Source organism: Apteryx rowi, unplaced genomic scaffold (assembly GCF_003343035.1).
Source record: "Apteryx rowi isolate R43461 unplaced genomic scaffold, aptRow1 scaffold_201, whole genome shotgun sequence".
Lineage (NCBI taxonomy): Eukaryota > Metazoa > Chordata > Aves > Apterygiformes > Apterygidae > Apteryx > Apteryx rowi.
The window spans coordinates 544,979-564,960 of record NW_020448320.1 but is presented as its reverse complement, the minus strand read 5'-3'; the positions used below and the strand labels follow the sequence as shown (position 1 = coordinate 564,960).

Here is a 19,982-nt window from a genome sequence, read left to right as displayed (position 1 = left end):
TCCAGTTACTTCAACTGGCCTATTAAAAAAGTACCACTTCTCCCTAAAAAATTAGATTCTCCTATAATTATAATTCTTCAGTAAACTATTAAAACCTGGAAAATGTTTTGGTTGCACAACATATAAAAAAGCAATCACATACACGTAAGGAGCTGGTAGTACTAATTGCTCAAAAAGCTTGAATGCATTTGCGACACTTGTTGGGGGAATCAAACTGACAGCTGCCCAGTCTTATTTTCTCCTGGAATCTACCTGCTATGAGATATGGCTAAGTTTGATTAATGGAATTACCATGTTTTTCAGACAGAAAAAAGGGATGGTCCTTAATCTCTAAAGGAATGCCAAAAGCCATATCCAACTTTTCTAATCGTTTTAAACACCTTTATTAATTGCAGGTTTGAAGCATTAGAACAACAACTGAATTAGAATTTCATACCTATGGGGAATATAAGAATGCGTACTTACAATCCTTCCCGGCTGCCATCAATCAAAGCTTGAAACAGAGGCTTATTGTGAGGTATGGTCTGCAAAATGTTCCCATCACCTGTCACATATCCAATGGCCCACTGTCCTAGGCGAGTGCAACTCAGTCTGAAAATGTAGCTTTATAACAACAGGATGGACAAAAAGTTATTGTTAATCAAAGTTTGGCCAAGCAAGTGCAGAGATGAAGGATGGCCTCTGGTTAAGACATTGAATTGGATCTCTGAAGATCTGGGCCAGATTTCCAATTCTGCCACATGTTGTTTTGGCAACCTTAAATAAACCAGTCTTTTATGCTGTCATTCCTCATGCGCAAAAAGGGCCTAATAGTCACCTATCCCCAACTTCTGATTTGCTTGCTTTTTAGTCCTCAAACTGAAAGTTGCATTTTCAATGTAAATAGTCATATTACATATATTTAGACATGCCCATAAACCTTTTCAAAAACAGAGTATTATATTTTCTCCATAGCTACAACATAAACCCTTTGTGCATACAGAGGCCTTTAACCCAAATAAATGGCATGGGGAACCAGATTGCATCTTCAGACACAACAGAAATGAGACCAATGAATAACAAAAACTGTTCTGCTGGCAATGTTAATTTTGTGTGCACCACAGCTGGCAAACAGGACAGAAGAAATATCACTTCTACCTCAGAAAATACCAGCCTAAACAGACCTTTAATGTAAATAGTTCTGTGTGGTGCAGGCAATAGCCAGAAGTAAAAATAATGCAGAGAGAGCGCACAGAAAGAGGAAAGGAACAGCAAGAGATTATAGACAAGAGTATCAGGCATGTTTATTTCTTCTTACTAAGAACTCTGGAGTCTTCAGTATCAGACACCAACTCAGATGCAAAAATCTCATCCAGGAAAGCATGCCACAGTGAAGTATCGCAGAGCCAATTCTGTATTACAGAACAGCTTTTCTTAACTACACCATAATGTTTTATTTCCTTCCACGCAATAYAGAATGAGAAATTTTAGCCTCTCTAAGGTTTGGCTCTTAGGAACTTAATAGGGCCAGCATTACATGGTAGTAGCAACTAGTTTCTATTCATTTCATGTTTTAGACTGATTAAACAAGCAATTTCACTTCATATCTCCTCTTAAAAATGACAAATTCAGTATTTCACCTAATCAGTTCAGAGTTATCTTCTGATACCCAAATAGAAAGTTAGCTTAAAGCCAACTCTCTATTAAAGGAACATTAAGGCAACTTTGAATAATTTCCCTCATTACTACTTCTCTTTTATACACACAAAATCAAAATTAATAATAGAGAAAATACTAAGTATAGCAACTTTCAAAATCATCCTAGTATCTGAGTTCCATAACATCATCTGTAAGTGCCAATGCAACATCAGCATTAACACAGTGAAACACAATTATTGTACAGACGTGCTTTACCAGTCAGGTAACTTAACAAAATACGGTATATTTGGTTTGCTAAAAAGCAGTGAAAGTGAGTACAGAAAACAGATACAGCTTTGTCATGGTATCGCCACACTTTTCTCTAACAAGTTTCAGAACAATGTGGTTTTAGCTACGTATACATGTGATCAGCAGCAAAGTTAGAAACCTACACATTCGAGAATAAAACTTGAGAACTGGAAGGTAAAACGAGCTAAAAAAACCTAACTAACAAATAATTAAATTCATTAATGAATTTTTATTTCCCCAAGCTGAGTAAAGAAGAAAAAAACAGAACAGCAGAAGCAGCATGTATGGTAAAAGTTCAGTTTGACTAATACAATATGCATAGCATCACACAAATTACTTAAAATCTATATATACCTCATGATATTTAATCTGACAGTTCCATTTTCTAAGCACAGTTTAAAATATAAAACCATTACTGATGAAGAAAAGCATGTATTTGACATAAAAGGGACATATAAGCACTGATTGAAATTATAATTTGCGTTCTATCATCTAAGGGGTTAGGATGAATTTTATTTTACTATTAAACAACAATTAAACAAAAATTTTGAAAAGTAAATTCTATTTTCAAATAAGCTTTCCAGATGACATTGCAGGTTGTACATAATTCAAAAGAAAAGTAATAAAATTTCACTTTTTTTTTTTGTTTTACTTGTACTTGATTTAGATATTTTGGTTTTCATGTCTAACACAATGCTGTTTCATTTCACAGCACTACAGGAAGAACCATGGGAGAAAAAGTAGGTCAGGACTACAAAATTCTTATTCTGAAAATTTCAAAGTTCAGCATTTTTTGGATCTGGAGTTTTGGCCTTTAGTACTAAACTATCTTTTAAAAAGATATTTTGATAGAAATAAAGTCCCAAGTTTAAAAAAATGCCTAATACTTTTCTCTGATTCACTCTGTTAACAACAAAAAGCTAAAAATTCACTCCTTTAATATTGCAGCATAAGTGTCACATGATATGGAAGGACAGAGCTAGAAAAACTACGTAGCTTCCGAGACAGTAAGTTTATTTGGAAGGCAGTAATCAGTAAAACCTCTTACCTCCCAGGCTTAGTGCTGTATTTCTGTAACCTCGCTTTGACTTCATCATACGTCAGGAATGCCATATAACCAGGATGTGTCACGGCTAGAAAGTTCCAGTTCCGTAAGATAGAACCCCAAGGCTAAAAAGAGAGGAGAAACAATTAAACAGGTGCAGCCAGATAAACGTCTAATAAAACACCAATTTGTCAAAAAGACTGAAAATGCTTTAGCTGAAACACATACAGTTTTGGTTAAGGTCTAAATACTACGGAAGGCTGTCTGACATACTCAGCTTTACTGCAAGGATTCCGCCAAAAGAATTATTTCAAGAACGTCAAGGTAAATATTTGGATAAACCTTTTGAAGACCTGGTGTTTAAGGGATCTTCTATTTGCAGCCACGTAGAATATTAAGCATCTGGTTTAGTGAGAGCCTGCAGACTATGGCTCCATGATGGTTAAAAGCCAATAAAAACCCAATTAAGCCTATTCTTGACTGGTCCTGAGGCAATCACAAAATTAATGATAAGTAATACTAACAAATGAAGCCTAATAAAGCCACTAATTTGAGCTATTATTCCTTTACTTATTCTCTACTTCTTAATTCCTTCAGTTACTATAATGGCATCACAGTCAGGGAACAAAACAAATACTGACTGCACTTCATCACATTATTTGCTCACAATTGCTTCAGAAAACTCAGTGAAATATGCCTGACATGCTATTACTTCAAAGAAAATATTCTTTTATTGCAAAGAAGGATGATTTTTAAGCAATGGGAGATTAATACAAATATATTAAGTGTTCATTACCAGCATTTGGAAAGAGAAAAAAAATGCTTTTTAATAGTTTGGAGATTTTTTAATGTATTTGTCAAAAGACCAGGGCAAGGGAAGCTAAGAAATAGAAGAGAAGAGACTTGTGTTCTTGTGTATCCTGCAAAAGTCCTTTGGGGGACTTTTCAAAGGCTAGTAAGGCAGAGATATAACGCCCTTACAAGTGACACACTTGAGCAGAGTATTGTAACAGTTCTTCTACTTGAGATTAAGATATATCCCCTAGACAAATCCTAACCACTACTTAAACATGGGTGAACTCCTTTATTTTAAAATGAATACTTCTTCAGATCATACACATGAAATGGAACAATGAATTTTTAATACAGAGGCTATACAAAAAAATCAAGTGTTCAGATTTGTACAAAACAAAGTCATGAGAAAGATTTGCAATCCTAGATGCAACACTGCATCTTGCCAGCACCTCTCCACATTGTCATTTCAGAGACAATTGAATATCAAAGATAGGTGTCAGGAGGCTTAAGCACATGAGAAACCTTAGTTGCCCTAGTTAGAGAAAAAAGGGTGTTAACTTTCCCCCCCCTCACCACACCAACACTGCCACTTTCTTCACAAAAACACACCATTCTTTTACTTTTCATATTATTCAAGTGCACATATATATATCAAAAAAGGATGATCAAATATTCAGTACTCTTGAAGTTACATTGGACTGTGGTAATATAAAATATAGTTATAGTACATTATATAACAAAACACCCAAGTAGTATGCAAATTCCTTAGTTAATCACAATCTTCAAGTTTCTAAGTAGAACATATCTTTCAGAGTACCAGGCTACTGCTATACCAAGAAAAGGATGTGACATGAGGACTGGAGATCAAAGGGCAAAATTTCTTTAGCTTGCCTTCTGGACACTCATATAGAGTATTACAAATGTGGAAAATTTAAATGAGAACAGGTTTGCACATTTGTTCTGTTAAAATACTTTTACATAAAAGGATAACTTAATCAAACATGTTAACAGTGACAGAAAGAAGTTCCTTTACTTCAAAGCATCTCTATATACTGCTATACAAACTGCATCTCTGGTCAGCGAAAACCTACCGCGCTTAGAGCGGTGCATGCACACAGTGGAGAGGCAGGGGGAGCAGCTTCACTTTTACACGATCTACATAAAAAGTAATCTTGCTTGCTTTCTCCTGTGAATAAGCATAGCTATCAATGTAGCTTTTCTGTAACACGACCCACAGTTGGCAAAACAGTATTTTGATTACTTAAACAATTGGGATTTTCTCTCGTGGGTGTATACACACATAGTATGAGAAGCAGTTTAAAAAGTGGAGTAGTAAAATGTAACCTTTGGGAGAGATTCTCAGACCAAGTTCAGTCTAAGTTCACTGCAACAGATACACAGATATTGCACCAGTTAGTAATCTGTCTGGCAAAAATTCTCTCTCTGCTTCTTTTAAACATTTTCTCCTTAAATTAACAGTTAATCCTAACTAGTCTTCTCTCCTTACACACAGAGTATTGCTGATCCCCCTTCTCTAGCACCAAGCATATTAATGAATCAAAACAGCAATGGCCTGACAATATAGCAAGCAAAGAAGCTAATGCAATCTGGTATATATGTTGGTTTATGAATCAAGGAAAATAAATCTCATCTGAGACTTCTGGCCTGAAGTCTGAAGTTTAATACAATCTGTAAGAGCCCACAGGACCAGAGCAAACTATTTCTCAGATCACTGACTTCTCATTTAATTTTATCGTTAATGTACAGATTAAAAGGGGGAAAAAACATTTTTATTATTATTTGTGAGCAAAATGAGAGAGGAAAAATCAATCCTATAGAAAGAAGCTTTAAATAAATGTATTTCATAACGATGTATGTTGTAATCAATAGGCCTCAGACATTTTGCAGTCAAGTCTGAGATGAAGATTTTGGCTTCATTACCAACCTGAACACCAGATCAGTTTGCCAAATACCGAATAAAAGGGGGAAACTTTGGTGGAGTAGAAACTCATCCCAAGTAGCAAAATTCAGAAAGGAATGTCTGATAATAGCAAGCTCCACAAACAGAAGAAAGCTTAGAGGGATTTTGCTAAAACAGTATAAAGTCCTCAGTGATCTTAATCTCTACTGTATTATTTTGTTCAAGAGAACATTAAAGTTTTGCTCGAAATTCTATAATCTGCGCAAATTTGTTTTAAATGGTGATCAATGTTGGTGGTTAAATTAAACACAGGGTGATTATTTACACTGCAAAATTTTCAACTTTGACACAGTTTTGACTCAGAACAGACAAGGGACGATCAAAATCAAAATCCTGTAAACTAAAACCGTTACTCATCTGCCAATTCTTAATACTGACTTTGTAATGGCCCCCATTCCCATAAGAGCAAAAAACAATAGAGCCAAACAGCGATTATCACAGAATGCCATGGAAGCTTGAAGGAGCTTACAAGCCCAGGCTTTGATGAAAAATTGGTGTTTTGAACAAGTCTTCAAGAGGCTAAAGAAAAATGCGCTGATTTATCACTACACAGGGGAAAAAGTAAATGACCAAATAAATGGTCCTATACCTTAACGGTTTCTATATACCAAGTAAAAATCTGAAGTGATTAATTCACAACCAATACATTGAATATGGATGCAAATCAGCACAGCCTTCTATATTGATTCAGATACTTAAGAATATTTCTCTTAAGGTATGCTCTGTAGAAGGGAGATAAGCTTAAGAGAGGCATGTAACATACATACAAGTTTATTTCAGCTAAGTATTTCCTATCAGCAATTATAAAATTAATGCTATTCCCAAAGATAGTCCCTTACCTTAAATAAATAGCAGAGCAATTAATGGAAAAATCTGTTCCTTAAAGAAGTAGTTACGCCTACATTTAGGCTAAAAAAAAAAAAAAAACATACACAACTTTCCTTATGTGTTCACAGAAACAATTCACAGAAGTATATATAGATACAAAAGTACAATTAAAATACAAATACAATTAGATAAGCACCTGAAGGTCCATGATTTTAGGAATGCACTTAAGAATACTGAAAAATATGTAAATACCAGACACAATACTGTAATAATATTACACCTGTGCAAAAATGAAGCAGGCACTGCTGGATATCTTCAGTTTTTTAGATGCGGGTGTTGGTGCCCCAAACATCTCTGAAGTACTAAAAAAACACACAAAAACTTATTTCTGAATTCTAGTGTCTGAATTATTCCAGTTTTTCCAACAAATCCACTTTCTTGATCACTTGACCCAGAGTGTTTAGGTTCTTAAATTCATGTAACTATTTAAAAGTTTCAAATCTTACCTGAAATAGTCTAGTGAAGATATCAAACTCAAAAACTGAAATGTAGTCATTGCAGGTCAAGTCAATAGTAGACTTAAGGGCCATTGCTTCCAAACCGGAGCTTATTTGATGAACTTCATGAAGGCACTGCCTGAACAGTTTCCATGGTACTATAGTTCTGTGAGGAAGGGAAGTAATAAATTTAATAAAACCATGCATTTAAGGTTTGACATCCTATTTAAACAGCAGAACTGGACTTTGAAAGTAGTGGAGCATTAATTTGGTTTCTCTACAGGTAAAGAAAAAAAACAAGTTTTTTGAAATGAGCTTAAACTAATGAAAGAATAGGTTATCTTCCTTTAAACACGGTGGAACAAAGTGAGATATATTTTATGATTATAAATATTCAAGCTTCCTTAGGAAGACAATAGAAAGAACATTGCGGAGACTGAAATATTCTACCAAGCAGGTACAGCAACTAACCTCACATCTTCCCAAAGCTGACATAAGGGCCACCTCTGTGCTTTCTAAGGAACTCCTTTCTTCACAGTCTCTCTTCTTAGAACGCTAAGCATCTATCTGGTGTCTAGTGTGATGACTTTTTTTTTTTCTTTAATAACTAAGGCTAATATACACTGGCCAAGTAACCTTCCAATAACAATCATCTGGACACCAGGACCACTGGGCCAAAGTCTGTCATAGCCCATGACAGTTACATAAATATTAGAAGACAAATCTTCTCAGATCTTCACCTTGACACATTTTTGCAGGATGGGGAGTATTTTCAGGCAGTAGTGAAGGTGGGAAGAGATGGAAGTCAGGAAAGAAAGAGATCAAAATTATCCTCTCTAATATAAAGTTGCAATCTTTCAAATTCAGTTTCTATTTGCACTGTCCAAGATAAACGGGTTAGTTATTTTGCCAAGCAATTGCTTACATTTGGAATCTGAGATGAAGCTGCTCACCTGAAAGTCATCTATTTTATCAGTCTCAAAACTATGGAAACTAGACTAACAATAGCATCTGTTTCTTTTTCTCGTGTCATTAGGATGGAATTTTGCAAAGCTGTAACACCTTCTCTTATAAAGGTTCTGACTCCCAGTGGGAGCAGATTATGCCATATTTTAAAAGCATTTTAATTAACAAATATATAACTATTTTCAGGACTTAACAAGATCTCACACATTCTTAGTAATATTTTTTCTATGACTGATAAAATGTCAAGAGAAGACAAAAGAAACAGGCCTCAGGTACTCATTAATATTTTCTTCCAGTCTTTTGTACTTCACATTGGGCTTATTTTTATAAAAGCCAAAATATTTTATTCCGCATTCTATTTTTTCTATATATTACTTCATACTACAGTACAATATTGTGTAAAAACCCCTGACTATATTAAGTTGGTTCCTGCACAGTAAGTATTCTGCAGTTAACCTAAATTTAAACAAATATTAACTTGAAGCACAATACTGAAGACTCGCTCCTGCACTTCTACCACAGGAAAACATCAGGCATTCACTGTATTTGTAAGTCTATGGAAGTCTACATTTTATTTTGAGGCTTATATTGAGAAAGTCATAAATGATAAAAGATGAAGTTTAATAGATCTCAGCAGATACTTTCGTCTGTGTACGAAAAACAGGAAACCACAAAGAGCTGAAGAGAGATACCACATCAGATGCCATTTAAGAAAGAATGCACATCAAATTTTGATTATAATAAAGAGAGAATGAAATGTTGCACTAAGTTCAGAGAACAAAGCTGGAAAACTTGAAGTGCCTTTGTGGTGTTAAAACATGTGCCTATCGCATATTTAGTTCCCGTAACTGTGGCTCTGAAATGTCTTCTGATTGTCTTTGTAAACCTTCTGAATGGTTACAGCACTGCGATCACACTGAAATGGGGTTAGAAAAGTTAATTAACCCTAAAATTAAAGTCAAACGCACAGATAATGTAACAGGAAGGAGTACAGCAATATTAGACTGTAGGAACTCCTTTTTGATGACTAACCTGAGATAGTTTCATGAAAACATGTTGATTAGAGGTGATTAATAAGTGGGATCCTTTGTCACCTATTCATTAACACTCTGCACCCCAAAAATCTCACCAACAGAGGGAAAAACAAAGAAAAGTCTTCAGGAGCGTATGTTTTTAGAACTGTGTTGGACAGTACTTTGGTTAAGACAGAAACCAGATGTTTAGAACTGAGTGCTTAGCTAATGAAATAACATATAAAGTTATTTTGTGGGATTCCTCCAAGAAGTGTCCAAAAAAGTGATGGCCCCAATTTAAAACTCACTAAAATCATCAGATTTTTTTCTGTTAAACTTTGTGAAATAGGTCTTTTATCTTTTGTTTTCTTAATAAATATGAGAATCTGTTGTTAAAACGCATTAATTCCTCTTTCTCGGTAGCTACTTTTTTACAGCTGTCATTCCTAAATATTTTGAAATAGCACCAGCCAGGGATCATTTCTCTCCTGACATCTCCCTCCAGTAACTGTTGTGCTCTGTTGAGACCTTGCATTCGACACACACTCACTTAAGTGAGGGAGTTATTGAGTCCTCACAAAAAATTCAAGGATTCTGAAACATTCTTGTCTTCTGCTCCTACAGAACTGAAATTTGGTGACCTTTTAGGCACACTGAAAAACATTTTGACAGAGAACTAAGAGAGGTTCACACAGAACGTTTCCCACAATGCTGAAGGGGTGAAAGAGATTTTCGTAGATGGCTGAGAAGTTGTGTTTCTGTTCTAATTATCATTTCACTGCTGCAAGATATTTGCTGTAAATATTTTCAGTGCTCTTTGTCCTCGTAATGTTTGTTGCATCATGCCCTAATGATGCCCAGCACTAAAGGCTGGCAGGTATTTTGCACATGCCTGATGAGATTAGGTAGACCAGTGGACACTTGTCTAGGAAGAGATGAGTTAGTCAGCTCTGTTATAGCCCATCAGAGAGATGTGATATGACATCCCTGTAACATTAGTTCTCTTTTTTACTGGGTTGAGTAAGTGCATTGTCTCACTATTTCCTACATTTCATTTTAATTACGTAAGCTGTCACTTACAGTAGAATGCCCACCACTACACCTGAGACAATATTCTGGGGAGGATATCATATTAGAGGACGATACTGATGTTTGATGCCACAGCTAAGAGCCCTATTACATATGCACATGCATAAATTACACACACAGCTTTGGTCATAGTTCCTCTTTTTATGATGCAATTCAGGAAAAAACAGTACACCACAGTAGAACAAGAATATCTGATTATATTACATGTGCATACTGCTATCATGCTACATGTGTTATTTTTCTATGACCTTTAATTAACTTAAAAACTTAAGAGAGAAAATTTTTAAAGGAAACAAAAATATGAAGGAAGCTGAAATGTACATCTTATACAGCAGAAAATTACTGTGGAGGACTTTTTACAAGAGAATACTAGTCTATATATGACAATCTTTCAAGAAACAATTAATCCATATGGTATCTTTGTACTCCCTTTCCTCATCATCAGAGTAGGAGAAAGCCCATATCACTTTAAGGAAGAAAACACAAAATAAAACAAATGATCCTGGGAATTTTTTTCTGCAAAGGCTTCCTGCGCACATCTGATCTCTCTTAAACCTACAAAGATATCTGTATCATGGCATGCACCTTGCTGCTGTCTTCCTATCTAAAGAATCCTGTCAAAAAAACTATAACAAAAAACTAAAATAACCCATTTCCCCCAAGCCTCTAAAAATAGCACTACTTCCACACCTTTTTTATGCAAGAGTAAAACTAGTAAGCATATTTGAAGAAAACTGATGGATTCATAAATGTCCTGATCAAAGTACAAGCTTTCTTTTAAATGCTTTTATACAAGATGGTATCTATTTACTATTATTGACACATGTCACAGGATAGGGTCATTCAATATTCTCAAATACACTGTCTTTTAAATACCACCCACACAACTTTCATATGCCTGAAGGAGAAGGATTGGAGTTCACCATGTAATTTTCAAGCAACTTAGGAGAGGAATTTAGCTCCCCCCTTTCTCCTGCCCTGGTCATGTGTAGATGGGATTTTCTTAAATTCCTTGAATGTAGCTGCATTATTAAAAAGCAAGAGCCATTAACATAAACCTGGAGAGAAAGAAAATATTCTCTGTGAGTATTCAGAACACAGCACTTCAGCAGAACTGCAGAGATGCAGCTATCCTTGAAAGCCAAATGGCATTGCTTCCATTTGAGCTAGAACAGACCACAGGTATGTCCAGGAAGATAAACACGTACCTGTGTAATTTACACTTACAGTGAACTTTTTGGTCTGCAAGAGTCTCTCAAATGTTGCCAGAAAATTGAACAGGAAAAGGGTGTATTCAGAGCAAACTCCAAAATATTCAAGCAAACACTGACCCAGATTGAAACAACGTTCTTTGCAAGTCTGCAGTGAGCAACGTGGATTTTAGTTTATCATCACTGAAAAGGACATTTTATTAAGACTTTTGCTCCAGTTTTAAGTGAGAAGCCACATGTTTTCTTTGCTTCTGTACTGCAGAGCAAACAGTCGACACACAGAAGGCTTGAGAAGGTCAGGCCCAAGGGAAAAAAAAGAATTCTGCCAGACTGTGCCAGTATAGTCGCTGGGTAGTGATATTGCGCAGCATAAATACAGATGAATCTAACAGGGGGAACAGAAGGTAAAAGGGAGAAAATGAGCTTTAGAAAAAGGGGAAAATACACCACCACGTATATCCTTTACCAAAGCCATGTAACATTGGAGAGAGAGCAAGTCAATACTTCTGGAAAGGATGCAGGAAGTCCACATTTCCTGAAGAATCCCTGAAGGGATACTTATCTATACACAGCACCAATTATTTCCAACTCTGACCTCTAGCCATAATCCAAATTACACCCATGCCTTGTAAGTTCTTTGACACTTAAAACATTGCCTCTCCTGTCTATCCACAGAGAATCTGTTCTCCCATCTCTGAGAGACTTGTGTGGGAACTATTATAATGTTCTTGTCTCTATCCTTTACACATGCAGTTTTACCTTACTCTTAGTCATCCAGAATAGCTGTGAAGATTAATGCCCTTTCTGTTGCTTTAATCATACTGTGCATCTTTGCATTGACTGGAAATGGAATCTCGCATTTGTATGAAACAGATTTATATCTCCCTTTAGCTCCTTAGGAACATCATCTGCCTCTGGCTCAAGTTTTTAAACAAAGGTACCTACATTTCCCATGCTACTGCAACCTTGGGAAGAACTGGCCTCAAAAAAGCCCCATTGCCTGTTAATTTTCTTCTCTTTGAAATTTTCCATTGCCAATACACCTATTTTGATGGTGAGAACGGCTGTGGCACAAAGACCACTGCCTCTTCCTCTTTCTTCTGTCTGTATCTTTTGGTTTTCCTTCACACTTCAGTTCATGCTCAGATTACAAGCTCTCTGGTCCAGGAGCACCTCTTCAATCCATACTTTTACAGTGTTCACTCAACAGTGGGTATCTTGGGCAGTGTAAACAGGAAATCAAGCAATAAATTAAGGGGATCAACAAGGTGTTAAAACGGAGCTTATCTGAGGTCTAACTTTTTTGACAGCCAAATGTTTTCAAGTTAAGTCTTGCAGTGTGATCTGCAGATGAGCCTGGTTTACTGCCTCCTCTCTGAACTCAGGCCACAGATGCTACGTCTGTTTTAGCCTGAGAGAGAAAGCACCGACCACAACAGAACCGCAATTGCTCAAAATTCTAGAGTATCAATCTGAAATACCCTGTTTAACTGCAACAGAGAGATCAATAGCCACATTTTCCCCTAAATTCTAATAAGATATAAATACATTTGAGGTCTCAGCTAGGGGAGAAAAAAGTAACAGAGCTATAAAGTAGTAATGTGTTTGACCCTATTATTTCCATTTCCTTTGAAACTAAAGGGTGTGTGGGGGGAATCAATTTGTCTGACAGGAATAAAATGCTTTCAATTTTTTAAAGTTTCACAATTAAGAGTAAAAACTTAAGAGATAAAACAAATGGCAGAATTATGGAGAAATGAAAATCTAAGTACATTGACATTTTGTTGCTGATTCATTCTGCAACATGAAGACAGCCACAAATCACAAATTTCAATAGCTATAAAGCACTGCATGACTTCACTGTAGCTTAGAAATTAAGAAGCTGGAAAGATCTGTTAGGTCATCTCGCCCACTCTCCTTCTCAGTTCAGGACTGCTCCCAGCAGTACTTTGCACATTTTTGCTCAGAACAGAAAATAAGTAAAAGCTCTAAGGTGCTATTAAAATGAGCAAGGAACTGGGGGAAATGAACATCAAGCACTAAACAGTGATAAAATACAGATAATGAAGAATCTATCAGATTAAGTTTTATACATATGTTTACAACCCACTGGAGGTTACTAAAGTATCCGTAAACAAATGTAACTGCTGATTACATGTGTTACAATTTCATGGTTCCATTCAGCATTACTGTTTAGCTGTACATTTAACTATCATTTGTTTCAGTGTAATGATAATGGTAAACCAGGCATAACGAACGATTCCACCAAAATCACTTGCACCTATAATTGTATCCCAGTATTCAGTACAAAATCACAAATCAAGCCTTCTCAATTTCACCAGTTTCCTGTTTTTGACACTATCAAATAACTTCTTGGTATAGATTTTGACCTAAGATCTTGACCTTGGTATAAATCTTGTGTCAATTTATTTCTTATTTCTTTTTCAGACAGCTCCTTTATTTTCTTTGAGAGGCCTTCCTCCTCCTCAGATCCTGTGGATACACCAAAGCGCTACATTCTCTGCCTACACCAGCTCTTCAGCCCTGGGAAATTTCTCACTCAATCCCAGTTTCTGTCTTCACAAAGGTTGCTTTAAACACTGAAAGAATAAATGCATCCTATGAAACATATTAATAATTGGATGAATAAACTTCAAAACAGTTACAGTGACCTTAGCAATTACAGCAGCATGATTACATAGCAAGTGTTCAAACAAATGTAACAAAGTAACAAAATTAGAAATTCCCCATTCATTGAGGAAGAGTAGTGGAAGGAATCAAATATAGAAAAAAATTTCTTTTCAGCCACAAACTGGACTCTGGAAAATTTTATCTTTTGGATTTCATTCCTCAGTCAAGTATAATATGCTGCCTTTTGTAAATGGAGGTGTAGGTTACATGTTCAAAAACTGAAACCCAAAGAGTCAACTTAAAAATGTCACTGTTGGCCTCTTTCTTGCCATTTAGAATGTTTCAAATCAGAAAAAAATGACAATATTTCAGCAAAAAATCAAGGTAGAAAATGGATTACAGAGAAGTTTCCAACTAATTTTATTTAGAAATGATGTTTTTCATAATATTCTGAAAAATCATATATTGATCTACTATTTAAAGTATTTCTAATGCTTTCAGATCATATCATACAATGCATTTAGAATTATTTCCTGTGCTACAGTTCATCCAACAGAAGCCAAGATCCAGTACAGCTAACCTTTTTTTTATTTAGTCTATCTTTGAGTAGCATTATCTAATGAGTGCAATTTAAGGGCTGCTTTTTGCAAACAAGTGAGGAGTCTAGGCTTGCGTCCTAAAATAGAGATCCTTCATGGAACATGCAGTGTAGTTCCTCCCAGTGCTACTTCATTTGTGGTGCACACCTAATCAGATTGGGAGGTTTAAAATGGCCCAAAGGGTGGTCAGGTTTTTTCATTTGTTCCCAACACCCTAAATCTTGATGTAGGCTCTGTTTCTAGGGACGCGATACTAGACTATTTGCAAACTAATTTGTCACAACAGGCCCATTCTAAAACATGTGGCCCAAAGGCATATCTGCCATATGTTTCTCAATGGATTAGAAGACAATGTTTAAAAAGCTTCAGGCATTTTGTTTAATGAAGAGGTTAAATATAATGCCAAAAAATCTCTCTCTCATCTGTTTGACATACATGCTGTTACATGCTTTACAGTTACTTAAGCACAATTTACTAAACCTGAGGTAATGGCAAGGTTGCCAAGCACAGATCAACTGTTCACTGCTTAGAAGACAGGTAACTAAAAATAGGCAGTGTCTGTTTATTAGAAAAGAGCTTGAACACTAATAACAGGGGTTATTTACCTAGTCTGCAAGTACAGTACCTAACAACACATAACTCAAGGAACTTCCAGGCTATGCTAGATGACAACAACTGCATATGTAATTAACTGGATGTCCCCAAACTGCCTTGATTTCTGGGTATTTTTGGTATATGGATACTTTAACAGGAAAAACATATTGAAGTACACACATCTGGGGTGGTATGAGAGGGTTAGTACTTTAAATATAACAATTCATATTTAAAGTTGCATTTCATGAAGAAATTTAGATAAGCATGGAAAAGAACTGAAGCCGAAAGGAAGGCACAGAAAGAGCTCTAGGGAACCGAAAAGGATTAGAAAGAAGCACTTTGGCAGAGGAGTCAGGAAAAAGCAGAGTCAAGTGAGAGCAGAGGGACAGGCAAAGATAGAGCTAAGTTGTTAAGATGGATTGACAGACAAAAAAAATTCCTCTTACAACCTTGTTCTGGAAACATTTTAATGTTACAGTATTCTACAGTCTGACATCTCAAGTCTGTCTATCCTGCCGTTTCCAAAAGGAAACTGTCAGGACCATAAACTGGAAGGGAAACAATTGAATCCCGCACAGAAAGTACAAATAAGGTAGTAGAGAAACATGCAGAGGAACATAGCAGTGAATAGGGAAGCTGTTCAGAAGAGATGACAGGTGGCCAGAATGAAACAGCAGCTTACAGAAGATGAGATCTGTAAATCACAAGTACAGAAATGGAGCTTGCAATCAAGACAGCAGGTAAGGTCATTCAAGGACAAAACCCAACTGAAGAAAAGGGGGACCAAGAGGAGGTTTAAATTTTGAGGGTTGCTAAGCAAAGAGGAGAAAGGAAAGAAGAGAAAAAAGAAACACTGAACAAAAAAAGATCATGGTTAAGTCATTTTTTCAAAGTTATTTCTTTTTTATTTGCCTGATGTGCTTTTTAAAAGCCTCATCTGTTAGAGAATCCAACATTTCAGGCAAATTATCCTGCAGACAGTTATCTTTTGTAGGTATTTTGAAGATCTTCTGCACATTGACATGGGCAACACAAAACATGGTCAGATTCCCTTCCTTTAATAATAAGAAGATTGATAAAGTGACTTTAGCACGGTCTAACATTATTTTCATGGGAAAGAAACTCATTAAGAAAAGACTGGTTAAAGTTGTCAGACCACACTATAATGAACCTAAAAGCTGGAAGCTAGCAGTAGGTATGTTTAGACTAGCAAAAAAAGGAAGGGAAACTGGAAAATTTGCACTGAAACAAATCACACAGTAGAAGTGCCAACCTCCTATGCTGGTATTTTATATAAAAAAAATTAAAGACTTCTTTTAAAGAGATACTCTTGCTCAAAATACATTGAGATGGTGGCAGGAATTGTTCTGTGATTCTCTATGGTCTACATCATGCAACGTATCTGACTAGATGACCATAACGGCTGCTCATCTTCGAAACTGCAAGTCTCTTGTCCTCTCCCTCTTACATCAGTTGTGTTCATAAATATTGCATATGAGAAAGTGACCAAGCTATGAATCTTCTATTCAACTGCATCTAAATCACATGCTAAATTATTTAGTAAAAACAAAACCAAAAAAACCCACCCCAAAACAACTGTCTACTTTTGTATTTTCACTTTTGCATTCTATAAGGATTTAGTTACACATCTACAAGTCATGCGTTAGCACCTATTTTATGACCGATGCTTAAACATTAAGTTTCTCCAAAACCTGCTTTTGATTAACTGGAGACGTGAGTGCTGAAAGGTTTGTCTTCCTCTTTCTATAACAGAACCATGACAAAAGAAAACATCGGTTGCCTGTGACTAGGTTACAGATATCACAATTGTAAAARAAATATATATATATGTATAATAAAGGATAAAAATATTAACTTCAATTACTTAAAAGAACACTAAAAATATAAAAAAAGTTTATAAATAACAAGTAAAAGATGGAATAAAGAAATATATTGTCCATGAAACCAGTATCAAGTTCCTAATTCAGACTTTAGGGTTGTCGTCAGTAGTAGTGTGTGTGCACGTGTGCATGTGTATGTGTGTATACATACAAATATACATACACACACAACACACACATATATATATGACCGAATGAAAAAACATGATTTGTCATGTTTCTTTTAAAAACAACATATTATCTTCATCCTAGAATGAAACAGCCAACCAACTTTATGCAATCGAATACAATTTATGATTGATTTTAAATGCCCTTGACAGAACTTTTCATGCATTTTTATTCATCTTTTGAGTGGAAATTACTCACAGCATCACAACAATGTTGCCAGTACTGAATTTAGCAGTCCCGGCTAATTTAAAGACATGAAGACATGGCGATTAAAATCTCCACCCACTTATTTATAACCATTATTTGAATTTTGAAAATACTGTTCCTTTTCATGCTTATCATTAGAAAGAACAAAGAATTTTCTAAATTTTTAGTACTTACTTGTCTCCAAAGAATTTTCTCCAGAAATCTGCAGCATCTGCTTTTGTGATACGGAAGTTATCACCCTGGAATTGGCCGTTTGGAAAAATAGCCTTGATTTCTGCTAGCATGTGGCTGAAGATGAGGGACAGCTTTGTTAGGTTTCTCCTGCAGATGTAACAGAAAAAAAAAAGATCCAACCCTTAAACTTGAAAAGATCTTTCAACATCTCATACATCCTGCATACCTGTGTAATTATCAATTGTCTAACACAGGAAAAACACTGAGCTTTCAGTTGAAAGCCCATCAAACAAATACAAATTTGTACTTCATCTTTGCATGCATTTCTGCGGATTTATTGTAAGTCTCTATGAATATAAAATAATTTGTTCAGCAACAGAATTGATTTTGGGTTCTGGACTGGATATTCCAGACACCTTCTTTATCTTCATAGTTATTAGTTAATGTGTTTTTGAAAAACATCTCAAAATATATTTTCATATGTGACATCAAAGCTATTTCAGTCCAGGTTTCCAGAAATGTAAAGACAGCACAGGACTACACTTACTCTTCCTTCCTATGGCAGTTCCATTCTTTGGATTCTTTCCAGCTTTCCTTTACTGCAGCCACTTCCTACTCTCCTTTAACTTGCGTTCACTTTAGTTAAAACTTGCTTTCAAACTTCAGCAGCATGTTAGAAACAAAATCAAGCTCCTTTGCTATCGGTTCACTTTCATAAGCTTTCTACACTTTATACCAGTTCATCACCAAAATTATTTTGTTTTTGGGACAGAAGTCCTGTTTACTATAGTGAAAAGAACATGCCATCCTTAAATGCAGATAACCCTTTTCTATGGAAAAATCTGTGGGAGATTGTGGGGAGAGGGGGGAGAAGATGGGAAGAATTATAAGGGTTTCCTTCTGGAGATTTCTTAGGTTATCGTGGGGGTGAAAACGGGGAATTTTACCACCTGACATGCAACTGAGACCACCTAGGAAATTTATCAGATTCTGATGAATATTTTTTATTCTGCTTTATTTTAATAAATTAGAAGTGTCCTGTTTGAAACCCACTCACCTCTCATAATCTCTGGTACTACTTCACAGTGTTTCAAACAATTTAATGAAAAACATTAATAAAAATATGCTTAGCAATCATGTAATTTATAACTGCCTGTAGACAGTATTTTAAATAAATTCAAACTTTTTTATAACTTCCTAGCCACATGAAAAGATTAAGATTCAACTAACAGAATTTTACAAATGCAAGCAAAATAGCCTTCAAATATGAATAATAGAATTTTTCACGCTCAAAATCTCAAAAACAGGAGAACAGATTTCCCAGAGTCTTTCTAAAAGAACACTTAGTATTGAAGTAGCAATTATTTCAGCTAAACTCATGCACAACTTATAACAGAAATTCCGGTGAAAGTTTTGTTGCAGGTTTTCTTATAGGATTTTGCTACCATGAAAGCTATGATAAAGATAACATATTGAAAATACAAATAATTTTTAAAAAGTCTGATGAATACACTCACCCTCCTCACAACACTCTGAATGGCTGTAGGGCTAATTCTTTTAGAGTCCTTTAATTCCCCCAGTCTAATCAGATGTCTATAATTACAATGCCCAACTGTTACTTATTTTCTAGATTTGTCCCTTGCCATCCCCCTTCCTATTTCCTTTGTACTTTAATTACACGCACATGTTTTTTATTTTTTTACTCCTCAGAACTCAAGCCTGATGCACAGAATAAGCACTGGCTATTTTAATGTGGCTTCATGAGCCTGCCTTAGACTCAAGATGAAGTAAGAACCCTTCTGTACTCAGGACAGATGAGAACATGATTTGGTGCAAGACTTAGCAGAGCTGTCCCTTGGGTGGAACACAACGTATATGTCAACATTAGTAATTTACAGTGCTGCAGGGTTATTTTTAGGTGTAAAATTACCTAGTAAACTGTTACAAAATTTGTTAGGGTCATGAGACGGTACCCCTGAACCAACCTGTAGTGAATTAAAGAATGAAGTCATGTATGGGTGCCATCTAGGGCACCCTGCCTGTACTTCCGACAGAAGGCACTTCCTTGCCTTGAGGTTTAGAGCGTGTGCGTGTGTGTATGTATGTGTATGCGGGTGTGTCTATGCGTACGCAGGCGTGCATTGCCTATTACGTATAGCTGCACAGTACAGGCCCAGAACCAGCAACTGGGAGGAAATTGCCAGTAAATGTGCAGTGTGGATACAGTAATGAATCACAGACCCCACTCCTTCCCTCTTTGAACTGCACCAGTCACTAAGGCAGATGCACTGGGTCAAGTTTGTTCTTTCGTTATTCAAGTTGATTAGAAAGGAAAAAAAGTTAATAGGAAATTAACT

General features: G+C 35.9%; 1 protein-coding gene across 8 annotated transcripts in view; it reads right to left on the bottom strand.

Annotated features, from left to right (window-relative positions):
- CBLB (Cbl proto-oncogene B) overlaps positions 1 to 19,982 on the bottom strand; it is a 141,674-nt gene that overhangs the window by 52,606 nt on the left and 69,086 nt on the right. For all 8 annotated transcript variants that reach the window (XM_026063828.1, XM_026063831.1, XM_026063829.1 and 5 more), the window contains 4 exons: positions 17,626 to 17,772; positions 7,082 to 7,238; positions 2,975 to 3,096; positions 466 to 603 (listed from right to left, as the gene is read on the bottom strand). In XM_026063828.1, coding sequence (XP_025919613.1) covers positions 466 to 603; positions 2,975 to 3,096; positions 7,082 to 7,238; positions 17,626 to 17,772 — 564 coding nt within the window. The remainder of the gene's footprint in view (positions 1 to 465; positions 604 to 2,974; positions 3,097 to 7,081; positions 7,239 to 17,625; positions 17,773 to 19,982) is intronic.